The sequence below is a fragment of the Diplotaxodon limnothrissa genome, linkage group LG14, assembly GCF_057381915.1.
Source record: "Diplotaxodon limnothrissa isolate DT_005_m linkage group LG14, D_limnothrissa_male_GT1.1, whole genome shotgun sequence".
Classification (NCBI taxonomy): Eukaryota; Metazoa; Chordata; class Actinopteri; order Cichliformes; family Cichlidae; genus Diplotaxodon; species Diplotaxodon limnothrissa.
The window spans coordinates 28,144,564-28,157,531 of NC_140609.1; the positions used below are offsets into that span (position 1 = coordinate 28,144,564).

At 43.3% G+C, this 12,968-nt stretch overlaps 1 protein-coding gene across 1 annotated transcript; it reads left to right on the top strand.

Annotated features, from left to right (window-relative positions):
- Positions 1 to 8,627: 8,627 nt before the first annotated feature.
- On the top strand, positions 8,628 to 12,645 carry LOC146619053 (extracellular calcium-sensing receptor-like). The gene is made up of 9 exons (XM_085370184.1): positions 8,628 to 8,737; positions 9,011 to 9,305; positions 9,477 to 9,563; positions 9,797 to 10,066; positions 10,256 to 10,462; positions 10,546 to 10,821; positions 11,201 to 11,428; positions 11,525 to 11,648; positions 11,735 to 12,645. The coding sequence occupies exons 1-9, from the start codon at positions 8,628 to 8,630 to the stop codon at positions 12,643 to 12,645; spliced, it is 2,508 nt and encodes an 835-aa protein (XP_085226310.1).
- The last annotated feature ends 323 nt before the right edge of the window (positions 12,646 to 12,968 follow it).

Sequence of the window (12,968 nt, forward strand, 5' to 3'; positions counted from 1 at the left end):
AAAACGGCAACAAATTTAAAAAACGCAACAAATTAAAAATCCACAACAAATAAAAAAAACGCAACAAATTAAAAAGCCACAACAAATTAAAAAAACGCAACAAATTAAAAATCCACAGCAAATTAAAAAACTGCAACAACTAAAAAAAACGCAACAAATTAAAAATCCGCAACAAATTAAAAATCCACAACAAATTTAAAAAACGCAACAAATTAAAAATCCACAACAAATTAAAAATCCGCAACAAATTAAAAATCCACAACAAATTTAAAAAATGCAACAAATTAAAAATCTTTGACGGAAAAGGATTGTTTGAAATAGGGATTCGGGATGTCAACAAACGTCGAGAAACTCACCCTTCACAGCGCTTCCGTATTACCCTGACAGTGCTCGCTGCACTACATAGAGAACCGGAAAATGTTTTGCCCGTTTTGTGGCGTTAGCTTCAGCCTCTTCACCCCTTTTTGTGCTTCCTGTGGACGGTCTCTGGAGCTTTTGCGGGACACAGACCAGGCAGAAGGGTCAGACAACCTACAGTACTGCATTAAATATTTCAACGAAGGTCACTCATATAGTGTAATCGTGGACATGATGTTAAGTTTGCATGGTGTAAAGATGAGTTTAAGGAGTCTTAAAAGTAAACTCAATAATGCTGGACTTTACCGAAGAAAACATTTTCTCCAGAACAACAATCATTAACGCAATCAGAGCGGAGCTTCAAGGACCTGGGCGATTGTTTGGGTATCGAACAATGTGGCAGGTACTTAAACAAAAGCATCATCTTAAAGTGAAGAGGGATGATGTGATGAAAATACTCCGGGAGCTTAATCCTCATGGATGCCAGATGAGAACACGCAGAAGATTCATTAGGAGAACCTATCATTCGCTGCGACCCAACTACATGTGGCATGCTGATGGTTATGACAAGCTCAAACCATTCGGTTTGGCCATTTCAGGGTGCATTGATGGATTTTCACGCAAGGTTTTGTGGCTAGAATGTGGACCAACCAATAATAATCCAGTGGTCATAGCTTACTATTAATTGTCATGTGTTGGGAGCCTTGGTGTTGTACCGATGAGACTGAGAACTGACTGTGGGACAGAAAACGGCATTATGACTGCAGTTCAGTGCGCACTACGTCACCATCATGATGACCACTTCAACGGAGAGTCCAGTCACATGTTTGGTTCATCAACGAATAACCAGCGAATTGAGTCCTGGTGGTCCATATATCGAAAAGGAAGGTAAATATAACATTTCATTTTGCCTGATATTTAAAGGTGTAACAAATTTGAATGTTGTGCAAAAGTTGATTTATTGTCAGTCTGCCCCAGGGCAGCTGTGGCTACAACTGTATCTGCCTCCACCAGTGTGTGAATGTGAGAGTGAATGAATAGTGTAATTGTAAAGCACTTTGAGGGCCTCGAAAAGCGCTATATAAATGCAATCCATCATTATTATTCTTATTCTTATTTCAGTAATTCAACTTAAAAAGTAAAACCGATATTAAATACTCATTATATGCCAAACTAGACATTTTTAGCCCATTTAGTAATTATGATGATTATGATTTGGAACTTAAGAAAAACCCAACTTCAAAACCAGAATATTGTGAAAAGGTTAAATATTTTAGACTTAAAGTGCCACTCTACTATGAGTTAATTAATTCAAATCATCTGCAAAGGGTTCCTGAGACTCTAAATCGTCTTTCTATTTCAGGAGGACTCACAGGATGGACATGACTGCTGTCCTGACAGTTGTGGGGAAAAAAAACATAATTGACACCCTCCATAAAGAACACCTTAACCCTGATGCACCCGCCAGGGGGAGAGCGGTGGGGTCGGGGGATGCGGGTCCCCCACGGAGGGAGGGAGGAGGTTGGGGTTGCGAGATCCCCCGAGGGAATGGAAGGGAGAGAGAGAGAGAGAGAGAGAGAGAGAGAGAGGGAGTAGGGAAAGGCGGGGGTCGCGAAATCCCCCGAGGGGATGGGAGGGAGAGAAGGGGGGGGGGGGGGGTGTTGAAAAACACCCCGGCGGAAGCACAGCGTGTTGCGCGGTGAGATGATAAGAGCGTGGATGGCGGGTACTAAGCGTGTTGGGGTTTGGTTACAGAGGCGGTGTCCGGGTGCGTGCTGTACAACAACAACAACAAGGTGCCACGAGAAAGAAGAAGACAAAGAAGACAATGTCACGCACTAGACCGTGGGAGCCAAAGAGCACTAAGGTCGGTACAGGTGGACCGCTTTCGCCGGCGGTGTCATCGTCGTCGTCCTCCTCCCGCTCACCATCACCAGCGCATTTGGCGTACGCGGGGTGGGCTACGGTCGCTCCGTTGTTGCGACCGGCCACGTTTCGCTATTGAGGGCTAGGGGTCGAAGAAGACCAAGAGCAGCAGCAGCAGCAACAGCAGCAACAACAACAGGAGAACTCGGAGGAAGAGGAGGAAGAAGAGGAAGAGGCCGAGGAGGATAACGACTCGACAGCCCGAACGCTCGCAGAGGAGGAGCGCTGCTCGGAGGAGCAGGAGAGCGAAAACGACGAGGTAGCGGACCATGGGTTCCCGGGCGGTGTGCGCGGCCTACGCGAGCACGGCCAAGAAATTCGGTTGCAATTATGCCAGGCTGATGGCTCACAAGGCGAGCCAAAAGGCAGAGAAGAAGACGAAGACACAGAAGAAGAAGAAGCAGCAGACAAAGAAGACAAGGAAGACGAAGAAGACGTCAACTGCGGGCGGGGGGTTTCGGAGCTTTGGCGAGAGGACGCCGGCCGTGCTTCAGGTGGCGTTGATGATCTTGGGCGCGATCGCGGTCATGGCGATGTCGGTGAAACTCGCGACACAGATGTAGCCGACGATTATGACGATGATGACAATGAAGAAGAAGACAAAGACTATGAAGACAAAGACTATGAAGAAGAAGAAGACGACGAAGAAGACGACAAAGAGGAGGAAGAAGACGACAACGGCGACGACGACGACAACGACGACGACAACAATGACCTCGACCTGCGAGGACGATGCCCCACCGAAGAAGCCGTGGCTGCGGCGCGAGACGAGGCCTCCTCGTTCATGGCCTACTTGAAACCCATGGGCCACGTCGAGTTCCGAGCCTACGTTGGGCTGCTCGTGCTCGCCGGCGTGTACAGGTCCCGGGCAGAGGCCTGCGAGAGCCTGTGGGACGCCGAGAGCGGCAGGTTCAGAGCCACGATGCCGACCAGACGAGCCAGGTTAGGCGGCGGCGGCGGCGATAGCTACGACAAACTGGCCCCCATCAAAGCCATGTGGTACGAGTGGTGCGCGAGGTTGCCCGCCATGTACCGCCCGGGACCGGAGGTCACCGTCGACGAGAGACTGGTGCCGTTCAGAGGTACGTGGTGTGTGTGTGTTGCGTGCGGATGAGAGGAGGAAGAGGAGCAGGAACGACGACAACACTAGCTTTCTGCTATTGTCGTTGTCGGGTTCTGCATTTGTGCTTTTACGTGACCTTATCTTTAGGGTTGCCAACCGTCCCTTAAAATACGGAATCGTCCCGTATTTCGAAACAAAAGTACACGTCCCGTATTGAGCTAATAAGGGACGCACTTTGTCCCGTAATACAGTGAGAATCAAAAGTAGTCTATAAATGTTAATGGAATTAACGCTTTGTTTGAAAACATAATTCCCAGCCCCTCTCCTGCTTTGTGACCAATGAGCTGACAGCACACTTATGACAATTCGAGTATGACAATTCAGATTATCTCATTGGTCGAGGAAAGGTCGCTTACAGAGAAAATACCGGAAGACAACAGATGACCACAACAAGAAGCATGGCCAACAGGGAAACAAACGCCGACACTGCGGTGCATGTCTCGGATGACAGTACACCTAAAGCTGGGCAGACACTGTGCGATTTTCAAACTGCACGATTGACTCGCAGGGGTTAGAAGTTGGTAGGTCACGATGCAGGGTCTCACACTATACCGCCCGATGCTCTGATGCGACCTGAGAGCTCACACTGTGCGTCCATAAAATGAAGGTTATAACAGAAAATCTGTCACTCTCTCCCTCTCTGTCTTTCACTCACACAGACACACCACCACCATCAACTTTGCTAAATTGCTAATGAAAAACATTGATCAGGCAGCTGTGATTGAGCAGCAGTGTAAATCCAACTGTTTTCACGGTTGTTGTGGTCGTGATAATTTTGTGATGCCACATCGAAAAGGCTCGGATGAGCTTTCCAAAGTTCTACAAGTTGTGCCTCCATGGCTTGTGTCCAGATCACACGCTGCACAGCCGTGCTGCTCCGTCTTTTTCACCGACGTTTACGTTCTGCGCATGCGCAGTGTGAGTGGCTGCGGTGACACCCTCATGAGCGATTGATGATCGGGAGCTGGTCGTGAGGTGTTAATCGCTTCTCGTTACCCCACGTATACTACACGACGCACGATGAAGGCCAAAATCGGTCTGATCACCAAATCGGTCGCACGACTCAGAAATCGTCTCAAAATGGGCCAAAAATCGCACAGTGTGAGCCCAGCATTAGAGCAGCAACGTTTGTTCGCTCAGAGAAAGAAAAATAGGCTGCAAAAGCACAGGGAGGAATGGGAAAAGGAAAACACCTGGCTGGAAAAAGTTAATATGGGCATGTGCAGTGAATATCAGCGCTATGTGGCCAGAAGTGTGATAATATAACTTATTTTGTGTAATAAACAACTGCAAGGATAGATGATTACAACAAATAGATGACTAATACATAAAAGTAATACATAGATGAATAATGATGATGAGTTAAGATGCGTAATCATGGGAACAAGCGGGTTTACAAACAGGAGCAGCTGATTAGCATTAGAAAAGCTGAAATAATACCTCAACTGAAGCCAATTGTACTAAATGCACTATATGTGCACAGTTACAAGAATATTTTTCTTTCTATTGTTTTCTATTAATTTATATAATTTTAAGTTAAGCAGGACAGAGTTCTTTTAAAGAAAGATTTACTTATATTCTCAAAAGTTAAGCATGACAGGCTTCTGTTTAAGAAAGAGACCTGTTTTACTGTGTTAATGTTTTCATTTTGAGCTAAAAATAAATGGCTAAATGATCATTTGTTTCCCATGTGTTCATATCACAAAGAATATGCATCTGCTTAAATCAACTTCAAGTCAAATGGTTAAAAAAATAATTTCACACACAAAAAAAGAGCTACCACACTGGGAAGGGTGAAGACAACTGGGTTGCCCGGCCCTGGCCACGAGGTGTCCCTTATTTATTTTTCAGGGAGTTGGCAACCCTACTTATCTTCTACGCTTGCACGTGTATTCTCTGTCAAACTCACGTCTCTCTCCCTCTCTCCCTCGCCCTCTCGTCTGGTATTGTCATTGTTTGGTTCTGCGTTTGTGTATGTGGTGCGTGTGTTGCGTGCGGATGAGAGGAGGAAGAGGAGGTGCGCGAGGTTGCCCGCCATGTACCGCCCGGGACCGGAGGTCACCGTCGACGAGAGACTGGTGCCGTTCAGAGGTACGTGGTGTGTGTGTGTTGCGTGCGGATGAGAGGAGGAAGAGGAGCAGGACTGACGACAACACTAGCTTTCTGCTATTGTCGTTGTCGGGTTCTGCATTTGTGCTTTTACGTGACCTTATCTTCCACGCTTGCACGTGTGTTCTCTCTCAAACTCACGTCTCTCTCCCACTCTCCCTCGCCCTCTCGTCTGGTATTGTCATTGTTGGATTCTGCGTTTGTGCTTTTACGTGACTTTATCTTCCATGCTTGCAAGTGTGTTCTCTTTCAAACTCACGTCTCTCTCTCCCTCGCCATCAGGAAGGTGTCTGTTCAGACAGTACATGCCCAGCAAACCAGCCAGGTACGGGATCAAGATATGGGTGGCATGCGATGCGTGTTCCAGCTACACGTGGAAGATGCAAGTCTACACCGGCAAGCCCGGCAAGCCAGACAAGCGCGGCCCTCCCGAAAAGCACCTGTCCACTTGAGTGGTCGTGGACCTCACCGAGGGATTGACGCCGGGACGCAACGTCACATGCGACAACTTTTTCACCTCGCGCGAGCTTGCCGACAGGCTCCATCGCGAAAGAGGCCACACCACGTGCTGGGCACTCTGCGATCAAACAGACCCGAGATCCCCAGAGAGCTGCGCTGCGTCAAGGGCAGGGCCGTGGGCTCCGTCGAATCCGTAGTACTTGGTGGCTCCGTGGGACGAGGAGGAGGAGGAAGAGGGCCCGACACGATCATCCTCTCCTACGTGGCCAAGAAGAACAAGAACGTGCTGCTCCTCACCACAGCTACTCGCTACCAACACCACCACCACTCCGGCCCCAGCCTAGCCGCCGCATCAGCAGCAGCAGCAGCAGCAGCAACAGCAGCAGAAGCAGCGGCGGCAGTGCAAAACCACCCTTGGTGCTGCATTACAACCGCACCAAGGGAGGCGTCGACAACCTGGACAAGGTCGTGAGCACGTACAGCTACAGGAGAAAGACCTGCAGGTGGTCGACGTCGCGGCCTACAACGCGTTCGTGTTTTGGAGGGAAATTCACCCTGACTGGATGGCGGGCAAGCTCAACAAACGACGGCTCTTCCTCGAGCGACTGGGCAAAGCGCTCGCGCTCCCCATGCTCGAAGCCAGGGCGTTAGCGCGAGGAGGAGGAGGAGGAGGAGTTCTTTGCAAAACTTGTGCATATGGTTTTAAAATTGACAATTTATATTTGCATTTAAAGATATGAAATATGATTCAATAAACATGTTTGTAGTTGTTACAGTAAAAAATACAACTTTTTCTACTCAGACTTTATGTGTTTTCTTTGATTTTAGATTAATTGTGTTAATACAGTATGTCAAAATCAAAACATAACTGTAAATTCAGAAATGTGAGGTTGTGCTGAAAAGGATGATACCAAACAAGGCAAAGTAAATAGTATTTAAAGGTGAAATGTAGAGGAACCATCAAAAGTAGTCTAAAATGGCCAATTATACCCTGGAACCCAGAGGGTTAAACATTTTTTTTAAAGTAATGCAAGAGTTACTTTTCAAGTAATTAATTACTTTTAGAATCTTTTAACTCAGTTACTAACTCACTTACTTTTTTGAAGAAGTAACTAGTAACTATAATTAATTACTTTTTCAAAGTAACTTGCCCAACACTGCTCGTAACACTGTGGTACAAAGAACTGAAGAAGTTTCATCTAATATTAAGAGTTAACAGTTGGATGCAAAAGGAGTGGATTTTGACTTTTTTTCGATAGCTTGCGACAAAAGCACAGATGCATCTGACAACGCTCAATTACTGATTGTTTTTGGAAGAGTGGACAATAAAATGAAGATGAGTGAAGAGCTACTTGAACTCCAGAGCCTTAAGGACCAAAAAAGAGGAACATTTGCTGCTGTTTGTTCCGCTGTAGATGACATAAAACTACCATGGAATAAAGTCACTATTATTATTAATATTAATAATATTATTATTACGGATGGCGCACCTGCCATGGCTGGTGAGAGAAATTGTTTGCTTAATCAGGTGGTGACTTCCAACTTGCATTGGAGTGGTTTGCAGCCAAGTGTGAAAATCAGCACCCCCAAGTCAGAGACCATAGTTCTCAGCCGGAAAAGGCGGAATGCCAACTCCATCTGAGACAAATTACTACCCCAATTGAAGGGATTTAAATGTCTTAGGGTCTTGTTCACGAGTTTGGGGAAAGTGGAGCATGAGATTCACTGACGGATTTGGGAAACATGAGCAATGATACAGGCACTGTACAGTCTGAGCTAGGTTTTTAATTTACAGGTCAATTTAGATTACAACTATTCAACTGTGGCCACGAACTCTGGGTAGTGATCAAATAAGTAATTTTTTGTCCCTCTCTTTTAAATCAAATATGGACTGGAGTTTTTAATATGATGCTGTTGTACATTCCACGTTAACTTTACTGTACATGAATAATGTTATGTTATTTTTGCTATTTTTCTTTTGTGACACTTGATATAATAATGGATTGGATTTATATAACGCTTTTCAAGGCACCCAAAGCGCTTTACAATACCACTATTCATTCACTCTCACATTTACACACTGGTGGAGGCAAGCTACATTTGTAGCTACAGCTGCCCTGGGGCAGACTGACAGAAACGAGGCTGCCGTATCGCGCCATCGGCCCCTCTGGCCAACACCAGTAGGCGGTAGGGTAAAGTGTCTTGCTCAAGGACACAACGACCAGGACAGAGAGCCCAGGGATTGAACCAGCGACCTTCCGGTTACAGATGCGCTTCCCAACCCCCTGAGCCACAGTCGCCCCACACAGAAACACCTGTTACTCTGACAATTCTTCAGTGAGTTATTACTGATGACTAATTTACTTCCAGAGTGTTTCCTGAGTTTGCCTGGATACAAAGCAATCTCAAATGAAAAGTATACTCCGCCTTCTTCCCTGATGCAAGATTAAACAACACAGTAAGTCAATAAAAGGGAATGGCAAAGAATAAAACCTAATAACTGATCTCAACAATTCAGAAAGCTGTCATGTGCTTATCTTTGCAAAACAATTTAGTCGTGGTTGTTTTGCTGTGTTCCTATGTTTTTTCGACTCGATCCACTCCTCAGTTTTCTTTGTCCTGTCAGCTGCAGGGACAGTTTCATCTAAATGAGATGCACAAAACTGGAGATGTGGTTCTGGGTGGACTGTTTCAAGTCCATTTCTTTTCAAGTGTTCCTGATCTGTCTTTTACCTCGCTGCCACAACAGCCTACTTGCCATGGGTAACAAGGACAGTGAAAAAGCAGGGAAAAAATAGAATAAAAAAACTGTCAAACTTAGTGCCAGTATAAATATGTATTTTGTATCTGAAATAACTAAACAATGCGTCTTCTTTTTCATTTTTTTCTTAATATATGTCTTTAATTGTTATTCAGTATCCTTAATTGTTTATAATATTTCTACTTTTGCAACTTTTTCAAAAGGCACTCGTTTACTTGTAATTTAAAACCTGTGTTGTATTATATATATTAGTAATTAAAATTTTCTTGTCTTAGTGTGTATGTCCTAGGATTTAAGTCCGCACAGACCATGGCATTTGCTATTGATGAGATCAATAGAAACTCAAACCTGCTACCAAATGTGACTCTGGGATACACTCTTTATGATAACTGCCTTGAACTTGGAATTGGATTCCGTGGAGCATTGTCATTAGCCAGTGGTCAAGAGGATCAAATTGTAGTAGATGATACATGTGTTGGAAATCCTCCAGTCATAGGGGTTGTGGGTGATTCGACCTCTACAAATTCTATTGCAATCTCCAACGTCTTAGGCTTGTACAGAGTACCTATGGTAAGTTTTCTGCTTGACCATGTAACAGTTTTCTTGGATTAATTTGATTTAATTAAAAATGTAAAACCATTTTATGAAAACAAAACTAATACTAATAATGCAGTCATGATGACAAAATTAAGATATCTCTACATGGATAGCTCCTGAATATACAGTCTGTGTCTTTCACAGGTGAGTTATTATGCCACATGTTCCTGCCTGAGTGACCGTCAAAAGTATCCATCCTTCTTTAGAACGATCCCAAGTGATGCTTTCCAGGTGAAAATTTGTCATCAAAATTAAAATGGAAACGCAAAAGTATGTTTCAATATCTGTGTAAAAGAAGAACAAAGAAAGATATGAAAATATTAGAAATAATAATATACTTAGTTTTGAGAATTGTGCTCTATTTTGTTTCTGTATTGTGTCAAAGAATAAAGCTAAATTGCAATTATATTTAAAGTTTTTCTTTTCTTTTCAATGCACTTACACTTTAATCTGTATTCACTTAGGTACGTGCAATGATCCAGATTCTAAAGCATTTTGGCTGGACTTGGGCAGGTCTGCTCGTCACTGATGATGATTATGGGCTTCATGCAGCCAGATTCTTTCAGTCTGAGCTGAGTGTGTCTGGTGAAGGTTGCCTGGCCTACACTGAGGTTTTGCCCTGGGACAAAGACACAGATGAACTCAGGAGGATTGTTGATGTGATGAAGACCTCTACAGCTCGAGTTGTCATTGTCTTTGAACATCCTAGTCGCATAATACACCTTATAGATGAGGTTTCACTTTAAAACACTTTAATGATTAGTAGTTACAGAGGTCTTCATAATTATATTGTGTAAAACACGTATTACGTATCATTGTCAGTACAGAAATGAGTACAAAAATGTAATAATTCAGAAACTGTTTCAGTAAAGAAGTTGGAGGCTCAGTATTACTTCATAGATTTGGTCTAATTTAATTCACAGGTAGTAAGGCAAAATGTGACAGGTCTACAGTGGATAGCCAGCGTGGCCTTGACAGAATCTGTTGTGCTCCAAACACCTCACTTTATGCCATACCTGGGTGGTATACTTGGTATCACCATTCGTCAAGGAGAGATACCAGGGCTCAGGGATTTTCTGTTGCAAATACATCCTGATCTACATCACAACAGTAGCTACGGAAATAGCTTGGTGAGACTTGAACATTTTTACTGTGTGTCACAACAATTATATATTTTCATAATGTGTAATAAACATTTTTCAAAATATTTCAGGTGAATCAGTTTTGGGAATTTACATTTCAGTGCAGATTTGCTCCAGCTCCAGCAGGCTGGCTGGAAGGTGGAGGTGCACAATGCACTGGACAGGAAGATCTAGGAAATGTGGACAATGAGTACTTGGACATTTCCAACCTACGAACTGAGTATAATGTGTACAAAGCTGTTTATGCACTGGCATATTCCCTTGATGACATGCTGCGGTGCAAGCCAGGAAGAGGGCCTTTCAGTGGGAACAGCTGTGCCACTTTGCAGTCACTGGAGCCATGGCAGGTGTGTTATCATTGTACACTCCACCTTTGAACACATTGTTTTTGCATGCTTTCAGAATTTCTGAAAAGGGATTTGCCATACTTGTGAGCAAAAGTAGTCATTTAAGTCATGGAGGTCATTAACTTTTATACAGGATTATTAGTAATGTGCCTTGGTTGATTGAGACTTAGATATAAATGACTTTATATATGTAGGCACCATAGATATAATATTATATTTGATTACTGAACTGAAAAATTGCCACTGTTTGCACTGTAAAGTTACTGGAGCCATGGCAGATGTGATATCATTTTACACTCCATCTATGAATAAATCATTGGTTCTATAATTATTTTTTGAGCAAAAAGTAATTTACTTATTATACATTCCTTTTAAACAGCTTGTTTATTACATGGAAAGAGTGAACTTCACCACTCCATTTGGCGATCAAGTGTCATTTGACGAGAATGGTGATGTGGTACCAATTTATGATGTTATTAATGCGTTGTGGCTCCCTGATGGAAGCACTAAAATTCAGAAAGTGGGTGAGGTTAAAAGGACAGCTTTAAAAGGTGAAGAACTCACACTTGATGAAGGCAAAATCTTCTGGAACTTTGAATCCAAACAGGTTAGATATGTTTTTATTTCACAACTACCTTTTATGACATTTACAGTATATAGAATTGTAGCAGGCAATAAATCTTTATTTTTTTATGTCCAATAGCCACCTCGATCAGTATGCAGTGAGAGTTGTCCTCCTGGTACCCACATGGTGAGAAGGAAGAGAGAGCCCGAATGCTGTTTTGACTGCATCCCCTGTTCTGAGGGAAAGATCACTAACAAGAGCAGTAGGTCTTTGTCTTTCTGTATGACATATTTGATTTAATTTCTGTGAAATATAGTATGCATTTCACCATCAACCCTTCTTTGTCAGACTCCTTGGAGTGCACCAGTTGTCCAGAGGATTTTTGGTCAAACCCACAGCGTGACCACTGTGTTCTTAGGAAAACAGAGTTTCTCTCTTATCATGACCCTTTGGGTATTTGTTTGACAGCAATCTCCTTACTGGGAACATTTATATGTGCTGTTGTTCTGGGGATCTTTATCTGCCATCGCAGAACACCTATAGTACGTGCCAACAATTCAGAACTTAGTTTCCAGCTATTAATGTCACTTAAGTTGTGTTTCCTGTGTTCACTTTTGTTCATTGGACGACCCAGGATGTGGACATGCCAACTCAGGCATGCAGCATTTGGGATCAGCTTTGTGCTGTGTGTCTCATGTATCCTGGTAAAAACCATGGTTGTTCTGGCTGTGTTCAAAGCCTCCAAGCCAGGAGGGGGAGCCAGTCTGAAGTGGTTTGGTGCTATGCAGCAGAGAGGAACAGTTCTGTTTCTTACATCTATTCAGGCAGCCATCTGCACTACCTGGCTTGTCTCTTCCTCTCCAACTCCACATAAAAACACCCAATACCACAATGACAAGATAGTGTATGAGTGTTCAGTTGGGTCCACTGTTGGTTTTGCAGTGTTATTGGGCTATATTGGCATACTGGCTTTCCTCAGTTTTCTAATTGCATTCCTGGTGAGGAATCTCCCTGATAGTTTTAATGAGGCCAAGCTCATCACATTCAGCATGCTGATCTTCTGTGCTGTGTGGGTGGCCTTTGTTCCTGCTTATATCAGCTCACCAGGAAATCTTGCAGATGCAGTGGAGGTGTTTGCCATTCTTGCTTCAAGTTTTGGACTCTTGATCACACTGTTTGGACCCAAATGTTACATAATCCTGTTGAGACCAGAGATGAACACAAAGAAAGCTGTTATGGGCCGTGGGATTGTGTCATAAAATTTTCAGTTCAAGTCAAAAAAAAAAAAATTATTTGCACTCTATTGACCGAAAATTAAATAAACAATTAAAATGAACAAATGTTAAATATTAAAGACAGTTATTTAGTCGGTTTTTTTGTTGTTGTTCTTTTAAAATGCAGTTTACATACAAAACAACCAGACTTTTCAAAGAGAAGCATTGACTTTGTTACACTGCACTTTAAAATTTACCTATTACGGAAATTAAATATAATTGAAACTCTTTTAATAAACTATGCTTTCAACTTGAATTCATTTAGCAGTTCTAATATATATTTTTGCATATTTGGTCTGTCTTGAACT